General features: G+C 42.6%; 2 protein-coding genes across 2 annotated transcripts; both read left to right on the top strand.

The window, feature by feature from the left end:
- Nucleotides 1-2285: 2285 nt before the first annotated feature.
- On the top strand, nt 2286-3909 carry hoxb5a (homeobox B5a; the record flags this gene model as incomplete). Its single annotated transcript, XM_084449284.1, has 2 exons — nt 2286-2874; nt 3658-3909. 2 exons carry the CDS (start codon nt 2286-2288, stop codon nt 3903-3905), a joined length of 837 nt encoding a protein of 278 aa, XP_084305410.1. The 3' UTR covers nt 3906-3909.
- A 14300-nt stretch (nt 3910-18209) lies between these two features.
- On the top strand, nt 18210-19994 carry hoxb4a (homeobox B4a; the record flags this gene model as incomplete). Its single annotated transcript, XM_084449073.1, has 2 exons — nt 18210-18630; nt 19642-19994. The coding sequence occupies 2 exons, from the start codon at nt 18210-18212 to the stop codon at nt 19992-19994; spliced, it is 774 nt and encodes a 257-aa protein (XP_084305199.1).
- Between the last annotated feature and the right edge of the window lie 4107 nt (nt 19995-24101).

Here is a 24101-nt window from a genome sequence, read left to right on the forward strand (position 1 = left end):
AAAAGTTTATATTTTATGGATTTTATACGTGGTTTATGTTTGTGGTTTGTCACAAATACGTATCTGCTTACGAAATCATTCAATAAAATGTATGAGCTATTCAAACTGTCATGGTAGTCTGCTCGAGGTTATTTTTCAGGTCTCTGATTCTATCTCCAGTTTAAAACGCCATTTACAACATGGTTCACACATCCAGGAGGCCAAAGATATATCTCCATATTTGCGAAGTTAAGACTAATACGTTTGCATTATCAATTACTAAACAACTCCTTTCAGGAAAAATCAGGCTACGTTAGACTAGGCCTGTGTTATTAGCACCTTTGTCTCTGCGTAAAAGCGATTGTCTCTGCGTAAAAGCGAAGAACATCTAGACTACTGAACCATAGTCGTATACAGTAGCCAGGTGTCCGAAAACATGCTAGCAAGTCATAAACCTCTCTCTCTCTTGTGTGAAGCATACAAATGTATGTTATGCCCGAGCCAAGTCACTACGGCCAGAAAAGTGACAGCTAAAAGCGCGAGGGTGATTTAATTGATGACCGGGGGAGAAAGTTGACCTGTCCGCGAGCCAGACACTCACCCAAACACTGGACTGTCCGCGCGACCCTGGGTCCCTGGGAGGCCACATTCCCTTTCTAGGTAGCGTGTTAAATTGCATATTGAAAAGAAACCGTCTCTCTGGTATTCCCCGTTACATAATTCCATACAAATTATCTGGATGTTGTCAACGGACACCCTCGCCAGCGCCTGTGACACCCACTCACCCATCAAGCAGACTAGACACCGATGTCTGTCTGCCGTGCGTCGCTTGGGGGGAAAACCATACAACTATGGTTGCTACTTAGTAAACTCCACGACCTTGAGGTGAATGGTGGCAGAGTAAGCTAAGCCAGAATGGCTTATACTGTAATTTAGTTGTTAAAGTTCACTCTATACTATATGATAAGATATATAGAGTCAAATCACTGATATTAGTATTTCAGACATTCCCCTTCTGAGACTCCGTCTGAGAACGTCTGGGAAATGTCATTGGTTCCCTTCCGGTGTAAATGTAAGCATACATGGATGTCTTGTATAGAAGAGTTTACATATCATAGCACACGTAGCCTATATGAGATAAATAGCACCTTTCAATCAACAAATAATAAATCAACCATTTCCATATTTGTCACGTTTTTGCATTCCGTGCGTGCAGCTGCAAAAACTTTCCAGGGATAAACTTTGCATGGCGCTGTAGAAGGAACACACCGACGCAATCAGACGTGACTTGGACAAAAACACCTTTATTTCCTTCTTGGTATGACACCATCTCAATCCGTATATCACAAATTAAAATTCAAACTTCTAAATATGTGACTTTCTGAATGCATGCCTGAAGCCTGTCATTGTGATAGCCTACAAAAAAGACTTTGGCACCAGATCTATTATGTTTGCTGTAGCATAAATAGCCTAGTCTGTCTCTAATCTAAAAAGACTTGGCCTATGCATAATTATGGAGACCAGTAGCACACAATGATTGATGTCATTACTATATTAGTATTATCGCTATTATGGTGGTGATGCTTATTATTAACTTACTGTTATTATTGCTGTTGTTATGTGATATCAATCTTAGGGGGAAATATGCCCAAAGTCTCAGGAGCCATTTCTAGGTTGTGATGAGGAATAGAGTGGGTTTTAAGAAGCATTCTCCTACTGTAGCTATAAACATTATTATCGGTAGTCTGGTTGTTTGTCTTGGGTATTAATATTGTTATTAATTGCGGTACGTATTTATTGCCACCGGCCTAATTTTCATTCACAGAAAAGGTCAATAAACATGCAAAAATCATATTGCGATAGTAACAACCAGTAGAAAAGTAATGGGCTGAGACAAATCATTTTTATCGTCGTCGAAAACAACCTAAATCCTGAGTTAAAACTCCTTTCTCTTAAGTTCCTTCTGTAGTGCAATAAATTATGCTCCCAGTAGGTGACGCTCTCTGCCAACCCGGAGCTCAACCCGAAACGGGGAGGCACACGTTGACTTGAGCCGAACGACTCCCATCTCGTCATCATTTGTAACCATAGAGCATGAATTACCTCTTGAAGTCATCAGTGAGAATTTACGACTGGTCAACAAAAGCACGTGATTCCCAAACGCACCCCCACCCCCCATATTTGGCCGCATACATAGCAAAAACGAAGTACAGTGCATTGCTATAATTCATTAATACATCATAAATCCTGAAGCACAGCGTTATAACGACCAAGATCTACAAATCAAGCCCTCTAAAACAACCTAAATGAGCTCTTACTTTGTAAACTCGTTCTCAGGGCGCTACCCAAATGGCCCCGACTATCAGTTACTAAATTATGGAACTAGCAGCAGCGCTATGAACGCCTCGTACAGGGACTCCGGCACCATGCATTCCGGCTCTTACGGCTACAACTACAATGGAATGGACCTAACCGTCAATCGTTCAGGCAACGGCGGCCACTTTGGGGCTGTCGGGGACAACTCCCGGGGTTTCCAGTCTCCGGTCCCGGAGACGCGGTTCAGGCAGCCGTCAAGCTGTTCGCTCGCGTCCCCGGAGCCTTTGCCGTGCTCCAACAGCAGCGAGAGCCTGGGACCCAAATGCTCCTCGCCCCCTTCCGACCAGGGCGTCTCGACGGCGGGCAGTAACCTCACCAACACGACACATTTCACTGAAATAGACGAGGCGAGCGCTTCTTCCGAGACCGAGGAGGGCACCCATAGAGCCAGCGCCAACAACACCGCTCCCCGGACGCAGCAGAAGCAGGAGTCCACAGCAACCTCCACCACCACAGGCTCGAACGATGGCCAAACCCCACAGATATTCCCCTGGATGAGGAAACTGCACATTAGCCATGGTACATATATGTAAATGTCTCATACTTCTTATTCTTTTGATATAACCTATCTTAGGCTGTGTGTGCTTGATTTTGTTAGTCGTTTAATTCGTTAGCGTTTCCTCCGTGGCGCCGGATGGTGTCTTTATTTTAGCAAATTCCACAAAAGCGCCATAAATCTGTCAAGAGCGCTAGCCTCGCAAACCGAGGGCGAGAGAATGGGAGCGGGGTGGGAGAGAGGGGGTAAAACGGCAGGAAGACTTAGAAGTTGCGTTTCCTTTGAAAAGTTAAGCTTTATTACGTGTGGGAACTTTATGGCTAGAGGGGCAATAAAATGTTGAGAATGGAGAAAGAAAAAAAGTGAAGAATAGAGGAAAACGTTGGGCTCGGCTATGTGTTGAGAACTGGCTATTTTGATGGGTAGAGAAACGAATATGATAAATAATCAAGCATCGTCTCCGTAGATGAAAACAACATGTCCTACTAGAAATACCATTCAAACCTCGATAGATCAGAATGCGTGAGCGTATGGCGCAATATATCTTTACGCAAATTGAGTATGATTCAGCCGTGGCTGATAACATGGGCTTTGTTGTGTGTGTGTGTGTGTGTGTGTGTGTATGTGTGTGTGTGTGTGTGTGAGAGAGAGAGAGAGAGAGAGTGTGTGTGTGTGTGTGTGTGTGTGTGTGTGTGTGTGTAAATACATGCTGGTCAAAAGTTATTAAGTATTTTGCTTGCATCTTTGGCCGTCTATACTCTACGCTAATGTTGACCCATCCCTTGCGTTTTGTCTATGCTATTCAGATATGACGGGACCAGACGGCAAAAGGGCCCGAACAGCTTACACCCGCTATCAGACGCTAGAGCTGGAGAAAGAGTTCCATTTCAATAGGTACCTTACCCGGAGGAGGAGGATAGAGATAGCCCACGCGCTCTGCCTGTCAGAACGGCAAATTAAGATCTGGTTCCAGAACCGAAGGATGAAATGGAAGAAGGATAATAAACTGAAGAGCATGAGTCTCGCTACTGCAGGTAGCGCCTTCCAGCCATAATGGAAATGCGAGTAAATATTAAGCCAGGCGAAGAAGGGGGGAAAAGATATTACACAGATTCAAGATAGGTTTCAAAAACACTATAACTGAGTACTGTACAGCGCGGCACCTTTGGCATGTTGTTGATGTTTTAGGGCAACTAAACTTCTACTGTGGTACTGCTTATATAAAAAGTTAGTGTTCATCTGTTGTTGTCTTTTAAATACTACAGTGATTATTGTTTGGAGGTTAAAAAGGGAGGAAATGCTTCAAAATGCCGTTCGTTGTTATTGTTATAAATATCGTTTGTGTCAAGTGCTATGTTAATGCTTTCTTGAAAGTTGGCATGTGAGCTCTTAAATGTTATAACTTATTTACGACTATAACGAGTGTATACTTTTGAGTTTACAGTTTTGAGAGCCTCTGCTCAAATATGAAGTGAAGTTAGTGTAGAGGGTGTGTCGCTTACAGGACCCTCGGTGGCCCTGCGGTCCCCTTCATGCTCTCCATACCATCATGGACCCATTGGATTTTGTCATGTGTTCAAATTACTCATTTATTTTCTTGAGAAAAAAGGGAAACTTGTGTATAAAATATACAACCTAGACTCCTGTACCGTTCATACGTGTGTATAGTTATATTCAAAATGTAATTGTATATTATTGGATCATGTTTATGTTCCAGAGAGGGTGTATATATTAAACATTTTTAATGTGACCAATTGGCTATTTGTAGTGTGGGCAGCGTGTATGAGCAGTATGTATGTGTGGGGAACATGGCAACTGTCATGTAGGCCTGCCTGTAAGCATTTTGCCAATAAGCTTTTTGTATTTGTTTGTAGCTTACCTTGGAGTAAAAAATAAAGTTCCTCATACTCAGACCAAAACCCTCTAGCCAACTGGTTGTAATTCTGTGTCCCCTGTTTTACACCCACGGCCCAGCCCTACCCGGTTTAAGCCTCTGTTCACGCATAGCTGACAGTCTTATAGGCCTAGAGTGAGATCCATGTCATCTTTAAATATGGCTGAAACCCGGACAAAATACTTTGGATACAGATGCAGGCGGATACGTGATAAAGCCGGATTAACAACACAATCACATTTACGCATTGTTCGCAAGGACAGACACATCCAGCACCACTCCATGTCCAATCATATTCCCTGATCTTAACGTGACCCGAACCACATGTGACAACATGAGTAACATCAACAGCAAAAACAACAACAACAACAACGGCGCCAACTGGGAAACAAGCGGAAATTATGTAAAATTCTTGCTCTTTAAGTTTCTAATCACGTCGACCAACTTCAACATCCAAACAGTTTAGAGATTGGTCATTTTCTATAATGACTTCCTCGCAGTTTAACGGTGCCACTGTAGAAATTAGTTTACGTCTCGTTTTTAGTAAACAAGCGCTGGACTTTTAAACTTACCGACGAGCCGAACGTTTTTTTTTCAGGGTCCTACGATACTTTTGAGAGCCGAGAGAAAGTCCTGCCAAAAGCCCATCTGCCCAGCGCTGCCCTGGCCGCTTAGGTTTTGAAATTTTGCTATCCCCTTTGGCCAAACTATACCAAAAGAAGCTATGACATTTACATGTCAAACGGATGAGGGTTTTATCTTGAAGTTAGATCGTAAAAATCGCCCAGGCCACAGACAGATACCCCTTACTGGTTCTCAAAAGTCACGTGGGGTCCATAAAGTTAGTTTTATGGTTTTGGGGAGTTGACAATGTACTATATATTTCACATTCTAGAATGCAAGTGACGGTTTAACTGCTTCGGAGGGATTCTAAAGGGTCAGTAGTGAGTGGAGAGCGCGCGGGTAGGCCACCGCCATGCCCTTGTCTGCTGCACACAATGTCTGCGCTTCGGTTCGAATCATTTCTGGGCGGATATGTAGCCAGTGGAGTGTGCGAATGCACCAAACGCACAGTAAGTCCAGTTTAAAAGGCTTTTGGTTGGTGTCTGGCTGACGGGCGAAGGGGGGAAGGAGGGGGGGGGCATCGTTTGTAATTACTGTCATTCATTTTGTGTATCATCAGTAGCTATAGGCTATTGAGATGGTGCTGAGTTTTTTGGACCTTCATATATTTAAAGTATTTTAGCTATCTGCAACGTGTGGAGAGGGCCAATAATGTTGGCGTCATATGAATTACATGTTTGTTGTATGTCTGTTCACGCGCATTACTCCTGCTGAATATTGTGGATAAAACTCCACACCTTGAAGTCTGCATGAACTTTCATAGAGACTCCAGTGTCCAGCGTCTCATAGATTTTGTGGGAAAAAAAACTAACAGCCTACATCCTGCCTAACTTTCGATATTCTTACATTTGCGCATAGGCCTACTTGAAAATAACGGTAACGTGTTCCATTTGATATTCGGTTTTAGCCTATACTTTCCAAATTATTGTAGGCTTTTTGTAAAGTAATTCCACATTTACACTGTCATTGGAAAGTTTGTGATTTGATTTGAGGTGGTAGATTAGGCTACCTGGTGTAGCTGCGCCCTACACAGTCAGCATGAACGGTCATGGCGATGTCAGGGTGGGTTGGCATATCTGTTGAGACAATTTTAAAGTAGTTCAAGAAATGTAGAGGATTCTAATATTTGTCATTAACATATCGCTGTCTTTTTTGTTATATTTTTTCATATAAAAGCGTGTTTATCTTTTTGTTATTTCCACTGCACATAACTTTTACGCACACTCAGAGAATAGAATACATAACCAAGTAAAATGTGACAGCCTGAAAACACTCCCCAAGTTGATCCTACTAACTACATGTAAATTCCATGATTATCCATGTCACACACACGCACGCACGCACGCACGCGAGCACACACACACACACACACACACACACACACACACACACACACACACACACACACTAATAATAATAATGATATGCCTCCTAGAGGTACAAGCGTATCTTTGTTCGTACCCCGCCCAAGTATTTTCCAAGCAGGAAGGGTGTGAATAACAGGACTGCACGCGGATATTCTCGAGCCCTAGATCAAAATCCCCTTAGAGTAACCAAGAGCACTTGTAGCCTATACATTGGATTTGGCACAGCCACAGACGGTTTTAATGATTAAACAGTGCAAATGATTTGATAGTGTGTCATAATGACATTTATATTTGATATTCACTCTATCTTAACTCAAGTAAAAACTTTTAAAACATGAAATCCTTGCTCCTCGTATAGGCTATAGGCCTAATGAGCCTTATCCGCCATCACTGCTGTCGATCAAAGACGGACTTCATTATCAAAACAATGAATTGTCATGTAGTCTATAGGGCAACCGCAACATGGGCCCTCGGCTGGGCAAGGTTAGGCAACAAATGGTTGCTAATAAGATGGGCTTCTCTTCCGGAAGTTTTCCAGAACCCCCCTCCTCTAATCTCAAATTCTCATTAATTATATTCACTAGGATCTAGCCAATGTCTTTTCAGTATGGGGTAAGTGGCCCTCTTCCATTTCTACTATATATTTTAAATCTTTCCAATGAACACAATCAGCACTAATAGCCCTCCGTTAGGTTTCGCTGTAAGGCCATGTAGCACAATACAACTTTGTCTAGGCTAATAATTTCGATTAAAAGTTTTTCAGAATCACAAATTATCAGAAGGCCTACTCGGTTCAGTATAATATGCTAATAAGTCCACTAGCAAAGTATGTTGGGAATCATTAAGAATAGTACTGAGTAACAAAGGATTTGGGAATAGGCTATATATTTTAAATGCAAATCTAAAGGCTATATAAAATATTCCAACTGAATTTAGAACATCGAATGGTTTGCCAAGTTATAAACATATCTTCATGTGAACCTGACACAGACAAAAGCTTATCGAAATACACACGGCTGAAGCACGAAATGGCGTAGGCTATAGATGTCTATAGCCTGAATGTTTGAACTTATTTTTCAGTAAAATTGTGCATTCTTTGTCTGCACTTATATAGGATCTTTAACCAGAAAGGGACTTTTTAATACACACGTTTACTAAATGCCATGTCCTGCTTTCCTGTTGTGTGTGTGTGTGTGTGTGTGTGTGTGTGTGTGTGTGTGTGTGTGTGTGCATGTGCGTGCGTGTGTGTGCGTGTAAAAGACTGAGGAAGTATCAAGACAGTAAACAGGAACTTTGGTCTCGAGGAGCTTCCATTTCATTTTTCATCGGCTTCCTTTTTATAATGATGGCCAAACAGTCGCGAGAAGAACCTTGTCCAGTTGCCCCTGTGCAGATGTGATGCGTAACATACATGCAGTTCCTATTCAAGGTTGTCCAACGAGTTCACACCGACCCAGACCCCCACGAAGTCGACAACTTTGTTTTCTTCATCATCTGTTTCCCGTTTATGTGTACTCTTGAACAGTCAGAAACTTAGAGCGAGCCATAACGTTTGTAGATGTGTGGGTAAGTAACTAGGCGACTGATTTTTCACTGGATGGTAAATGTGTGTGTCTGTGTATGTGTGTGTGTGTGTGTGTGTGTGTGTGTGTGTGTGTGTGTGTGTGATTGTGTGTGATTTATGTTTTTGCGCGTGGGAGTGGTGTGTGTTCTGTAGTGTTCTGTTGGCAAGAGATGAGAGAGCATAGCAGGAAAGGTTAAGAATGGGCACGGGGGAAAGGTTTCGCTATAGGTTAAGCTACCTTGATGTTTATAACTTTAGTTTATGGTGGCGAAGCCTATACGAGGCCTGGAAATGAAACAAAGGCGGCTGGTTTGTTCCAAAAAGAAATCCTCTATATACTCGTTAGTATGTTTAACTAATTTGTTGAATGTGTCGAGTTGCTGTTGCGTTATGCACAAAATAAGATTACAATTTCATATTTTTACCGTCTCTGTTTTGATATGCGGTCACACACAAAACCACAAGCGCTCTCCAGTCTTTCCGATGGAAGATTTCGAACATTGGAACGCCTCGATTTCGAACGTTTAAATTCCCATTCGAAAAGCGTAATGTCTTTTGCATATTGATAGGGGTAATTTGGGCGCATATCTCATCCATAATGCATAGGAGCGGTGTCACCGCGAGGTCAGCAGACGAGCGATGCAGACCGAGTCCCCACGGCGCAGGCGCGACGCGCACAACAGCAGAGCTCCACAGGCGCAGTAATGCGAGGCGTGTTTACCCACCGACAGAGGGGAAAGGGATTAACCAGTGACTGTTTTTATTTACCTGTTGTTTTCCACACTTCTGTATCCGACTCGAATTGAGACGGTAGGGGGTGGGAGGCAACAAAAACATCCCAAATTTCAACCCGGCCGCAGGATAGCGCACGTGTGGATCCTCTGAAATGGCTCTTGATTCGAACGGAAATGCGTTCATCACAATGCGATCTCTGTTGCAGTCTTCAGGGCTACTGCACAATCTTGTGATCAGATGAGGCCCACTTCTTGTTTAGCTACTTTTGCAATTAATAACCGGAAGTTCATCTCAGCAAATATTTAAACTCTAGAGTATTCTAATTTTAGCCTACTATTTTTTGTGCCCTGTGGCTCATCGAGATTGAGTCAGCCTATGTGATAAGGGAGAACATTTATAAGCAATCCCTACATACCTACACATTGTTTCACTCAAACTAGACATAAATGGGAATAGGCAAGTTTACGATTACTGGGACTGCTGCCACCATGTCAATACTACCAGGGCCTACTAATTAGGATATAGGCCTATAGGCCTAGATGTAGCCTAATAATAATAATCATAATATTAATAATCATCATAATAATAATGTAGGTTGATATGTTAAAGAACCATGAGCTTATTTCTCTTATAAGTTTAACGACCGAAAAGCTTGTCTGATTTCTGATGTCTTATTGGCTACTTGATTTCTGCATATAGGATACTGTAGACCTGTCATGTTCGACGTTCAATGTCCAACGTTCATTTTAGTTGGTTTTAAGTATTTATTCATTCATTCATTCATTCATTCATTCATTCATTCATTCATTCATTCATTCATTTATTTAAATCATCATGAAAACAGTGATACGATTTTCCCATGTACACGTTGGTCATAAGCCTCACCCTGCATTTTGTAGGCTATAAGCCATTCGCTTATTGCACCATTCGCTCCACAATACAGGGACTAAATAGCCTAAAATATCGGCCTACATTTAAATTAAGTTTTCTTCTTACATAAAGGATATTCTAAGCCATCGCCTTATTGTGCATTTGATCCATTTCCAAGTTATTTTGAATGCTGTTCACGAATACTTTCCAAATGCAGCTCTCCCACGTGGCCAGCAGAGCCCGCTTTAGACCAAGTTCACAGCCAGAGGAGAGAGTTGGCAGCTCGTCCTCCACCCATCACGCGCCTCGCCGATTTGAAACCCAACAGACGATCACCTAAACCCCAGTTTTCTTTATACGGATACTCTGCCCTGCCACGATAAACCCTGTTGGATTTTACTATACAAAACCCACACGTTGACATAGATTGAGGGCTGTACCGTATCGAGTCCGAAAATGCCCCCCACCACGCTTTCTTAACGTGTAGTATAGAGCTCAAACGGTAGACCTACTAGAAAATATCCCTACAACAGGTGGGCTACCCTACAAAAGTCTAGAGATAAGAATGTATGCGTATACTCTCGCTGGTCTTCTCTCCTTCTCGCCTGGAGCTAACGAAGGTGGATCCAGTATTGTCAGAATGTCTGTATAGCTGCATGGGGTCAAAAAGTTGAGGGGTCAAAAGTTTACGTCGTGCGTGACTCTGCCGTAGGCTGTCGACTCCGTATTCTAGACCAATTGCTGGATGTCAATGGCAAAGAGGGAGAGCCGGAGAATGGAGGGATGGAGAGGAGGGGGCTCGAGGGAGGGTATAGGGGGGTGAGGGGCTACAGATTGTCTCATGCGCAAAGATGAGAGAAATGATAGCGCGAGGCGAGGGAGAGGTGAAGGGCTGACCTTCTCGGTAACAAAAGCAAGCTCCTGCAGCGCGCGAAGGGGAGAGAGGAAAATTGAGGTTTTGAGGGGAAGGGAACGGAAGGGATTTGGTGACATTGGGGGTCTACTCTCGAGCACAATGCAGGTGTTTGCTCTCTCTTTCTTTCTCTCTCTCTCTCTCCCCCCCCCCCCCCCCCCCCAACGTCCTGACGTGCGGATACAGTTGGCTCGAGCGATATACTTATTTGATCACAAATATATATTTTACATTTCTTCTAATTAAATCTGGTCGTTGCTGCTGACTGTGAGGCGAAGCGGAAGGAATTGTTCAAGATGAAAATAAGCAAATCTGAGGATGAGAGATTCATATTTCAAAAGGAATCCACTCCAGTAATAATTTAACACTGTACTGGCCTATTCATGTTTGAATGATAAAATCAAAGGCCTTAGAATGAAATAACTATTTGGTAGCAGGCCTACTACACCTTGTAGTTTTACTATGTAGGAAAGTTATAGCCTACACCGAACTAGGCTAACATCAGCCTCCTTTAGGCCTATTCTTTAATTTTTGGGGTTCATTTTTCATTTTGATATTATGGAATGAAATTCACAACCACTTATTATTACACAACTATCATTATTAACATTGTTATGACGTGTCTTTTTTATTACCATGGCTCATATTAATATTATTACTATTAGGCCTACTCTTTTAATTATCCTATTGTTGTTAACATAGATTGTTTGTTATTTCAACGTAGAGGTTTAGCATGATGTGAGCCTATCATTTTAACTGATATGAATTCCGTGACCTTGTGGTTATGAACCTTAAAACACTCGTTTCCTCTTGCCTTGCTTATCAGCACACACCCGTCCAAAAATCTTTATCGTATCATCTTAAAAATCACTCACGTTATTTGATTTACCACGCAAGAATAATGTGGGCCCAACAGGTAGCCTACAATTGGACAGAAACCTACAATTTCCCGAAAATGTTTGTGCAAAAAGTCGAGAAAGTAGATTCAGTAACTAGGCCTAGGCTACACATTAATAACATATTAACTAACAGCCGCCATAAGATGAGAGCATAATGCATATCTAAGCATTTCATTGTAGATTTCCCCGTAGGCATCCCATGACAAATAAACCACCTTCAACCTTAAATGTCAAAATAATGTTTTAGGACGGAAAGGGTTTGGGTGTCACGTTAACCTCAAGCATCTTTCCTCAAAATAATGTCAAGTGTTTGTTTATAGTTTATTGCATAAGTTGATTCTCTAAAGCACGCGACCTATAAGATAGCAGATGGAGTTATAATAATAAGCCTACATACATGAGTTTTTATGGAAAAATAATTGTAGGCAAGACTAGTAAACTAACTTCCTCTTCCCTTGCAAGCGGAAACAACAGATTTTGTGACTGTGAGCGGAGGGATAAGGAAGATAGTCTGTCGGAGAAGCATAGTTACAGCGTGGTGATCACAGGACGACACTAGACTAGGAGGAAAATAATATTAACGAACCTATCCTCTTGAATAATTATTATATGCAAAACGGACTGCCTGAGATTTTAAAACTCCAAAGACACACATACCCTTCAGCAAATTCACGAACAAATAGACCTACACATTTCTATTTGCGTAAAGCTCTTTATCTACGTCGAGAAGTTGAATGGCTGCGTTTGGACACATATTGTTGAAGTATGGTTTATGGTTGGGGACTGGGGGGGTGGGGGGGTGGTGGGGGCGGTGGGGGCGCAAAAAGGAGAAAGAGGAAAGAGAGGAGAAAATTGATAATTCAGTAAATAAATAATTACGTTATTGACATAAACATTTGGACTAATGGTAGAAAGCGGGACGGTATGATTCTGCTGGTTGGTCGGTATTTTAACAAACAGAGTGCAAGAGCGGTGAATAATTGTATTAGAGAACACGTCCCAATTGGAGTTCAACCGGAGTTCACTGAATTAATTTCAATTCCATTGTAGCATGCGCCGTTGCCTGGCAGAGCCTCGCCCTGCATTTTAATATCTGCAGTTTGCACATGGTGAGACCGAGCTAGGAATTAATCGTACTATAGTCTATATTCGTTTTACCTTTGTCCAAAACCTTTCCAAATGGCATCGAAAGGTAACATGACATTTTCCATTTCCATTGCATCCAAACATCTTTAAAATGACCAATAGGCTACTAGCTAATAAAAGACAGGTATAAAGTGAGCATATGGTAAAAGCTAAACAGTCAATAAATCCATTGCAAGGACAAGGTATCGAATGACCTCAATTGAATTCACCTGATACTTTAACATGCAATATAGTGTGGTTGAATATCAAAGAATCAATGCTAAAACTTTTTTTTCTTGTTGAAAAGCGACATAATATAATCGATTTAAATTGACATTAGTAGTCTACTTGGTGTATCACGGTTTGTTAACTTGCACATTTTGGCTCCCCCCACTGTGAACTGCACACTTTATTTATGCAACAAAGAAAATGAAGAAATGCTCTATGCTTGAGTTGTTTTTTGGACTTGGAGAGCCTTTTTGAATGAACTCCCCTTCTATAGCCATTTTTCTTCAAAGTAATGACCTGAGCACAATTCAATATGACCGAGCAAGCTATGCATGCATTACTATAGAAGCCGCGAGTGGGAGAGACCCAGCGAAGGGGTGAAACTCAGGTCAGCGCGTCTAACAAATATTAAAATGTACTGGGACTCGTGACACGCCTCGTTGTTTAACAAAGACTGCCAAACTGCGAGATTAATACGAAAACTTGAGTCCACAACAAAAATGCCTTAAAGCACCCAGTGGTTTGTCGCGTTCACAACGATAGAGGGGTAATGTTCATTTTATGTTTTTTTAAGATGTATTAGGTGTGCATGCGGTGGTGTTGCACGGGGGATAGCCCCTCTTGTCGCCCACACCGCAAGGTTAAAGCGACAAAAGCTCGTCCGTTCGCTCTGATGGAGTTGGTCTCACGCTGGTTTATCTTATTATTTTCTTCCTCGTGTGAAAGGCTGTGTACGCGTCGGAAGATTGGCTTCACGCGCCCTTCGGATACTTTAATGTCCACCTTGCCCAAAGTCGCCTCGTGCTCTCGGAGAAGTGCGTATAGGGGGACCCGCAGAAATGAGAGGGAGTTTCACGTACAAAGGTATCACGTAGAGGTCAGGGGCTAAACCTGTGGCGTTAGAGCGAAGGGAAGGGGGGGCTTGAGGGCTCGCGGTGCGGCGAAAGAGAAAGAAAGGCTTCGGAGGAACCGACGGTAACCGGCGGCGCGAGCCCGCTCTCTGTGTGCGGCAGGAGACGTGGGGAAAAAAAGGGGGGACTCGAAGAGACGAGATGAAATGCGCTGATGAGCGAAGTAAGTAAGAAATTGGCGCTTCATTTACATATCGTGGTGTTCTTGTAGCAGGTGCCTAGCCTGGGCGGACCACGTGCCTTCCACTGCGGAGAGCAGTGTTACCCCCCCCTACCCTCCTTCCATAACGAGAGTTATGAGTTAAATTCAAACTCTTTGAGGTCGTTGTGTGTGACACTACGTGTGTGGTTTTTTTTGTGGGTGAATATTTACCTTGGCTTCAGTTTTGTGGGTGCTCGCCCTGAAAGGCTGTCGGTGTCTACACATTAACCCCTGAGAGGCAGCTGGTCCACGCCGTTCGGTGGGGATGGATACAGGGGGTGAAGGCGAGGTCGGGGACTGTGGGAGGTGAAGGGTTAGAGTGGACACTGGGGCTGAACTTTCTCTCTATGTGCCATGAAAACACGTTATTGTTGCTTTCATTATAAGCTAAACTTCTGCATTAGTTGGGCCTATATTATGCCATACAGATTTTCTTATCCAATTATGAGGTTGTCTAGATTTAGTATTTTGATCATGCTAACTTTATTGGCTATCGACCCATCATTATTATAGCCACTGTTTGTGTTGACTTGGACATGAATAGACTGAGACAATGTAATAAAAGAACGCAGAGTTACTATTGTGTTATGTGGATTGCAAAAGGCCTATTTTGTGAACGAAGCAGGACATATGCAAACGCTAGGGGTGCTAAAGATTTTCCTAATGTATTGGCTTTGTTTTCATTTCATTACGAATTATGAAAGGGACAAAGGGAAGTGGTGTTGTACAGGCGCGCCCTTCGATCTCAGCACACTTTTTTCGTTTTGTCGGTATGACATTGGCTCTTGTTCGCTGCTAGGATCTTAAATTGAATTTGGTCTCTAATTCCATGACAAAGCCCCCCTACGTTTTCTTAACAAAGATCAATACAAATAATAACCCGCACTCAATGTTGTCTGAACACCTTGAGAGAAATGCATTTGGCCTGTATTAACACGTTTTTAGAAAGTAGCTAGCACAATGCCAAATATTAGCCTACATTTGGGTTTTATAGCCTATTCCTATTTTAAATTAAACGACACTTTTTTTTTAACCTTAAATAAAGGTAGGATATTCCAATGCATTTACATCCAGTGGCTATTTCTCGTCAATATTGGTACATGGCAGTTTACAATATGATTCAGTGGGTTTATTTGGGATTTCATTCATTTAATTTCCCTTAGGCTAATTGATTGCTTTTAGCATCTGACTTTCATCCGACTTTCATCTGACTTTCATCTGATTTCAAAAACGTTCAAGACACAGCATTTAGCCTGTCGATATTCATATGGACAGCACGTTTCAATGTTATGGGTTGCTTTTAGCATCTGACTTTCATTGACTTTCATCTGATTTCAACAACTTTCAAGACATTGCATTTAGCCTGTCGATATTCATATGGACAGCACGTTTCAATGTTATGATGTTATTGTATTTTTATTGTATTATTTTGTACATTATTGTAGGCTATATTGTATTATCTAGGCTAATTGTATTTGTATTGTATCTGTTTCTTATGATATTGTATTTCGACACTGGCCTGTTTATGTATATGAAAACTTGGCAATAAACCAGTTTCTAATTATATTTTCTGATTCTGATTATGTTTTGGTTGAATGTTCGTAGTAGCCTCGTTTAAAAGCCTAGTATGGCCTATAGCCTACCTTACTGATACTGCATATTTCGGTGTATGTTACATCCTACCATTAAATTCAGTAGGATCGAGCCTACATCGTAACATGGATTAAATGTGAACTCTCGAGAATGTATTTTGATACAATTCATGTAGACTAATGGAAATAGGCTACATAATCATTTCAAGTATTTCCAACGCAGTCGGTGATGTTTTCGTTTCAAATACCCCAGTCCTATTTGGATGTACCCGAATAATTAACATGTCTGTCTTTGTCATAGCTTACCTTAATTTTGTAGATAGTGTGCTAACAAGCCATACTTTCCTTCTCCGTAAAGTTGAAATCTACTGTCGCTAGAGCCAGAGATAGGCCCTGTGTATGTTCGTTATTCAAGATGTTTAAAATCGAAATGAGGGTCCCTGTGCTTGTTGTGGAGTTGAAACCTGTTTAAAATGTCGTAAATTGCATTCTGCTTCTTTGAGGATGTGAGAGGATTTGGTAATTTGTCCCTACTTGCATATTTTATTGTTTTACATCTCTCTGCCTCCGGAAATCTCCGTTTGAGCTGTTAGTTTTCGAGCTGTAAACAAAAATGACCTGCCATAAAACCAATGTGTGTATTCCAACAAGCCTCGCTTGACCTTTCAGCACTATTTCACTGAGTCGTGTGTTCCCTCGGTAAATCGTCTACTGTGCGTAATTGTTTCTAAGCGTCTAACTGTGTGGTCAAGGCGCAATTTCCCCTATAGACTATAGCGTTGTGTTTGCATATTATAATTTCTGGGACTCGGTACTGATATTTTATTGTTCTTGTCAGAAAAGCTATCAAATTGGGCCTCGCCGAAGTTCAGTCACCTTTGAAACCACATTCCCCATGGCTCAGCTATCCTAAGGCTTGCGAATTGTCACATATTATGGTATATCCTGCTTTTCAAAGCTAAAGCGTGCAGCCTATAGATAAAACTAACGCGAATTTATGAAGTTCACCCCAAGGCCTACATATCATTCAATCTGTGTTTGCGAGCAAAATACCTTTCATTGGGTTGCGCCGTGCGTTTGCTGACAGTTGAAGGAAGCTTGCTTGGGGCGCAGCACCTTGATACCCTACCTGCCACGAGGAGGTCAAGGTGAGCGGCTCCCCTCGCTCCCCTTTACCTGCCTGAGAATACCTGTCATCTATATATACCCTGTAGATCCGGATTTGTGTGAACAGACTCACAGTCACAAATTCGTATCTAGGGGAGTATGTAGTTGATGCATACGCTACGCCACGGATGGACACCGAAGATAACCAGCTCGTGTTTTGATAAACATTTGGCACCATGGCGGCCTATGTTGTCGAGATTCAAAATGCCTTCGATTTCGATTACCAATTATGTCTCAGTGTAAAAGGTGACAGAGTTTGGATCATGTCAGTTGCTTGTCTAACACTGAATGGCGCGTCCACGGGGTCACCATTTCGACTGAGAAACGGTCAATTTGGACAACAAAGGAGTTTTATAGCATTTTATCGCACTCTCCCTGCATGCGAGCTGCTTAAGTGCAATCTCTGATGGGGCTAAACTAGTCCTCGATTGGCAATGCGCAAAAGCGCATGGATTCACTTACTATGCAAGGTGTGTAAATTGCTGTGCAGGATGAACGCGGTCTTTAGGGGGGACTGACGGTGGTCTCGGCTCTAATGCAAAGGTCTAGCTGTGATTTAGGAGGCTTTGTAACCTGAATTAGTTGATGAATTTTATATCGATCCTAAACAAGCCCAGATTCATCTCTGACAGCCTTCCGCTGCACGCGGCGCGCGCCAGGGCATTCTCTCACCGTTATTAGCGAGTGCATTTAAAAGCTTGGCAAGCACGCGGACCCGCGGCAGCATTACTTTAACCCAGCACTTGTTTCCAAAAGCTCCGGCCAAGCGAAGATGAGGGATTAAAGCATTTCATCTGAATGAATGTAGCTTGACTATTGGGCTCTGGGTGCAACGCTTTTCTTGTGACTGGTAGGCTAGTCTACTGCAGGCTATAACGAGTTGGGAAGGTGAATGGGGCTATAGTTTGTGTGGTCTGTAGACCGTTTGTAAACTTGGTGCTAAGCTATGTTTTTTCTGGCGCGTCTGCTCCGGGTTGTTATTGTTTTGATTCTCGTGCTTGCTTATATCGACAGTGCCAATGTGTAAAAAAAGAATGCAACATTAGAATGCCACAAAGTATGCACCGATGATGTGCGGGGTCGGTTATGCCTAATCCTATTTCCTTATCCGGGAAGAGTCAGGCTCCACGCCATTGGCTCTCGCTGTCACATGGATTCTTAACTTTGTTCACTTGACAGAAAGTAGGAGGGTTCTACGATACAGGGAAACCAGTAAAGGGATAGATATAAATTTTAGTATATTTTGTGTGCAATTCAAAAGAAATTAATGGCCATGAGTTCCTATTTGATAAACTCCAACTATGTGGATCCCAAGTTTCCACCGTGCGAGGAATATTCACAGAATGACTACCTACCCAGTCACTCTCCGGACTATTACAGCGCCCAGAGGCAAGAGCCTGCGTTTCAGCATGAGTCCATCTACCACCAGCGGTCGGGCTGCGCCGACCCGTCTTACACGCCGTGCCAGGGTCCGGGGCAACCCGCCGTGGTGATGTCTCCTCGGGGTCACGTCCTCCCCCCAACCGGACTCTCGACCCCTATCCCGGAGCCAAATCATTGCGACTCGGTAACTCCGAGCCCACCGCCCGCTTGTGGACAGAATCCCCTCAACCAAAGCACTTCCTCGGCCAGCTCCCGCAAGGATCCCGTGGTTTACCCCTGGATGAAGAAAGTCCACGTAAACATTGGTAAGGGCTGCTAACTTCTCACTTACTCTGCGTCTTACGCTTTCATCTTACCCAAGGTGGGAAACAGAATGTCCGGTGTTAAATCTATTGCTCCCCTCGAGAAGTAGCCCTCGGTGGAGATTTACGATCGGCTGTTTGCAGGGCAATATAATTACACCCTCCATAAATTTTTATTGCACTTCTTCGCCAAGTACCTTTGAAGTCTATGCAACCTTTCTGTTCTAATTTCTTCCTAAGACGGTTTTATGACGACTACACTAACCCATAAGTTAAGTTTTATGCTTTGGTAATTTGATTTTAAGTGGTTGGATGTATAAACGTGTACTTTCCACTGTCACCCCTCCATTGTTCAGTAAAAAGTTTTATGGGAGCTAAAATATTCATATTTATGGAGACTACAATAAAACACTAATGCTAAGGTAAATAGTTGGACTCTATTGGGGACCATCTCTGTTGTGTAGCTGTAATTGAAGTGTGTACTTTGGAAACTAGGGCACGTTCAGACAACTACTAATACGACTTCTGCTAAGTCACCGATACGTTATTCAGTAGGCGTAATGCATGCGCCATTTTACAAATAAAGCAATGCAGGCCTTTACTTTATTAATACTTTTGAATTCGGCTGGGCTATTTCTAGCCAATTGGCTACTTATACCTCACGTATTCTGTTTTGTATGGTTTGTACTCTCTTTAATCATTATCTAGCACCCATTGAGTGCCGTGCAGCACCCCTTTATCCATTCAGAGAGAGCTTTTACAAGACACAATGCCCGAGCATGCCCCCATCCTTGGCATGTTTATTACAAAGTCCAATAGCCTACGATTATTTATTTAAATATGTTGCAGCATGTTCGAGAACGATATTGTTAGACTTGCATGTTATCATAGCATGTCTACTCATTTCTCTTTTGTCGTAGGGTATCTAATGCAGTAATATGTAGCTATGTGCAAAACGTGTTTATTTCGGTGGGACCATGAGTGGCCGGTAATGCATTGCTTTCTTTCACACAGTGAACCCAAATTACTCAGGGGGTGAACCCAAGCGCTCGCGGACAGCCTACACGCGACAGCAAGTCCTGGAACTGGAGAAAGAGTTCCACTACAACCGCTACCTGACCCGGAGACGCAGGGTGGAGATCGCCCACACGCTCTGTCTGTCCGAGCGCCAGATCAAAATCTGGTTTCAGAACCGACGGATGAAATGGAAGAAAGACCACAAACTGCCCAACACGAAGATCAGGTCCAATAGCTCCTCGTCGAACAACAACAACAACAACAACAACACAACAACAAACTCGCAAAACAGCGGCCACGCGCTAGGGAGCTCTCAGAACCGATCCAGTGGACCTCCACCGAGCCTATAGCCTGCCCTCCCCCCTCCCTCCCCCGCTACCGCCCCAGTATCACCACTACCCAACCAACTATACCATGCACTTTGTAAACCTCCGTTTCTGGGGGGAGGCATGGATTTGTCCATGTCTATCTCCCCTATCTATTCAATTACAGGGACGTTACGAGTGAGGGGACGAGAGGGGGGACTAAAAAGAGGAGATGCTCAATTCAAAAATAGAAAAGCGGTGAAGACTCAAATATAAACACTTCCACTGATGTGTTCTCGACCTGATCCCCCTTTTTTATCTGCCTCTCTCCCTCTCTCTCTCCCTCTCTCTCTCCCTCTCTCTCCCTCTCTCTCTCTCTCTCTCTCCCCCCCCCCACCATTAGAACAGAAGGCGGCAGATAGTTTTCAGATTTGGTGAAGATGGATCCGTGTTTCATCTTTAATCATGCCAAACTCAGCCCCATTTGTCATGTTTACTCAGCGGTACAAAGGATGAACCGTAGGCCTGCCCATTACCTCGACGTCCAACGTCGTGATTAATAAATGAGGCCCCTTGTTTCGTCAAGAGACGTTTTCTTACTCCTCTATCCCCCCCATCCTATTTTATTCTTAAAAAACACCCGAATATGTTCTTCAAACATTACGTTTTTTAAAACCAGAAAATATAGCTGTGTATGAGTTTTTATTCTATGTTTATCGAATGCTATATGCTATTAAGACTGACAAGGATTGTGAGATTCGTTGCTAGTTCATCTAGGCTATACAGGGACTCGTCTTTGTTTGTAGAACTGAGACAGCGTGCAGTAGAACAAAAGGTAAATCATGGTATTTGATAAAGGGACGTTGTTAACTATGGTTAATGATGGAAGCTGGACTTATAGAAACATATAAACCAAAATCTGGTACAAACCTAAGCATTATAAACACCGCACTACAATGTACTACCTATCTTGATTACCTCATTTGGACTTGTTTTTGTTGTCTTGCCTTGTATTATGAAGTCACAGGTTTGAGCTCCTTCGAGCTGCGTGGCAAGTATCTGCAATACACATTTATTAATTTCTTGTACGTGAAATGTAATTTAAAGCAATTGTTGGCCAGGGTTGTAAAGAGACAAAAAGGTGCGTATATTGCATGACTGAATACAAATTTATTTTATCTTTTTACTCTCTTATCTGTTATCCTTTATTGGCACATAAAAATGCGCACACTCCCTCTCTCTCTCTCTCTCTCTCTCTCTCTCTCTCTCATCCACCCTTTCCTCTCGCCCTGAGCCCTCGCATAGGCTTCTCCTGTCTTTCTTTTATTTACATTCCAAAGATCAGCCCTGTGGTTGATACAATGTCGAAATTATGTATTTTGTCCCTCTTCTATATTTGTATGTTGCTCTTTTTCTGCTTATTCTCCTCAGTGTCTACCTTATTATTTGTAAATAGTTATAGAAATTTAAATAAATGGCTGAAAAAGCATAATTTCTATACTCTTTTGTCCTGTCCCTCTGCAGCTGTCTGTGATGCAGTAGCCTATTGAACACTGCTTCTCTCTCCTCACATAGCTCTGATAATAGTAAGGGATGTATTCCAAAAACAGAAATTATTCATTTTAATTTCGCCCTCCCATGGTGGGTTTTCCGTTTGCCTTTCAATGTAGCCCGTCTTCAAAATCACTGCACATCTCAAAGGTGATTTATACCTCGTGGTCATGAGTGATACTGGTACATTACGCCTTGTAATCTCGTTTTAAATCACAAACCCCTTCGTTTCACTCTCTTCTCTCGTTAATTTAACGGTGCTCACACCCGCTTGCTCGTCGGTGCTGAGAAGTGGCTTCAAAATATGGATCCTCGATTTGAAAAAGTTAAATAGTTTCTCGGCTCGTGGGCTTTTAATGCTTTAATGAGAGTAATTTTTGCACAACAGTTTCGCTGTGTTTTCTGGCTGGCTGTGTATTTTTTATATTACAAAGGAGCGGGCCAGTGCCATAGCTCAAACCCTGACAACCAAATAGATAATCAAGAAGACAAATGACTTCTTTTGTAAGGCGCGGCTCTTGTATTAATTCTCATTTTCTTTTCTTAGAGCAGGTATCGAAAATATAGAGCAGGAGAAAATAACATTCCGTTTTGCCGGTGTTGAACTTTAAACAAAAGTGTGGCCTCAAATTGGTCTGCTAGCATTCCGTGGCACAGAGAAGATTTTCTATTACTTGTCCGTTGATATCTCCGAGGGCCTCTTGCCATATAGTCCCCTCCGATCCATTCATCTGCTTTTCTCGCCATATATGAAATGCCCAACACCGCCAGAGCCATAGGATTGCGTTTTACTTCAACATACTGAAACAATATAACCATAGGCTACAGTTTACCAGGCGGCATAGTAAAAGGGTTATATTTTCTGAGCTGAGCTCGAACCCGGGTGACCTGCACCAAATGCAGCTGTCCTATCTGCTATTCCTTTAAACCTATTCAAACCTATGTATATAATTTGTAAATTTCAGCGTTAAACACTCCCCTTTCAACACCAAAAATGTGCAGGCCTCCAGGCTTCAGTGTGAGACTGCCTGAATAGCAGATAACTCTTGTGTTTTCATGTAGGCCCCAAGGCACTACCTTTAGTTTTCAGATGGTCGGGTAACATTATGTCCAAATGTTGTGATATTGACAACAGTTGAAACGTCATTTATTTGTATAGATACAAGGGCCCCCACGCATATGTGCCTTCACACAAAAAAGGCCCCAAGCACTTCTTGCACAGTGAAATAAATGAATTTGCGTGTGGCACCGCAGATGCACCTTGGAATTCTATTCTTATCCTTTATCAAAAAAGCCTTCTGCTGTTGGAGGTTGAATAGGAGCGGCCAGATTTCTAAAGGGGCCCAAAAGTTCACCGCCATTATTTGTAGACAGAGCCAAGAAAAATGTGAGAATTATACAGAAAAATCATTAATCACTTGTTCTCTTTAAACACTTCTTCTCTTCTATTGTCATTCAGCAGCACAACTGCACGGACCTTCTGCCAGGAGAGAAGAAGTCTTCGAAGACACTTGAAGATACCCCCCCCCCCCCTCTCGTCAACCACCACCTTCTTTTGACCAAGTCGTACCACAAGAAAACTTTTTTCCTTGGAAGAAAATCCCCATAGGATGGCATCACTAGTGAGAATCTTAGCAGGACCAAGGATGGCAACGACGAAGGTAATGAGTTTTTGTTTCGTTGGGATGTGCTTTGGTGGCGGTTTTATTGCTTTATTGCCCCTGCTCTCACAGTCGGCTAGCAGGCGCGCATTTGTTGAGGTCGGGAGAAGGCTGGGGGGTTTATGGTCGCTTTGATATAGTGTGGAGACTTTTGGAGCCCTGTTGTTGTGTATCCATGAACGGAGGGTGCGTATGTGTTTCCCTTAGAGTTTGTGCAACTGTTCACGTCCCTGGGCTCTACGTGTCAGCTCGGGGGAGTGTTAAGATGTCAGATGTCTTGGAGAGACTTTTTTTGTTTGTTTGACTCATGTCTATAATGCATGCGCGCCCTTAACTGTATATTGTTATTATTACATAATGCGTTATTACACATTGCATTATTACACAATGCATTTGCACAATACGTTTGCAATAGGCTACATTTTGTTTGGTTGTGTAATAGCCATCATTTGTTGCAGGTTATTTTTCTGTAGGGTGTGGAGGCTTCAGTCTTCGCATATTTTGTGGCTGTGCTGCTGGGTTGTGGCTATCCTGGTATTATTATGGTATGACCCTACCTTTCGAGGGTAACGTGATGTTATGTGTACCTTCAATAGGCTATATTTCGTTATAAAGTGACAGTGAGAGTTAGGCCCGGTCGTTAATGAGAGTCAGTCCCATGGTTAAAAGGCAATAGAGGCGTGTATGATCTATGAATAATTCGATGCAGGATTTGTCAAACAAACCAAAAATACAGCAACCGGGCTGATGGATACCTTGTTCGCTCGAAAATAATTTAGCTTAAAAATAAACGACTTTCAGCGCACCGCTGCAAAGCAATTGCATGTACTGGTTGCTTAGATGAGCATGAATGCCTTAAAAATGCGTTCACTGCCGCTTGACCCCACGAAATCAATCTTTGTGGGATTAAAAAAAGGCCAGAGGTTCTGCGCCAAAGCCT

This window comes from Borostomias antarcticus (genome assembly GCF_949987555.1).
Source record: "Borostomias antarcticus genome assembly, chromosome: 14".
Lineage (NCBI taxonomy): Eukaryota > Metazoa > Chordata > Actinopteri > Stomiiformes > Stomiidae > Borostomias > Borostomias antarcticus.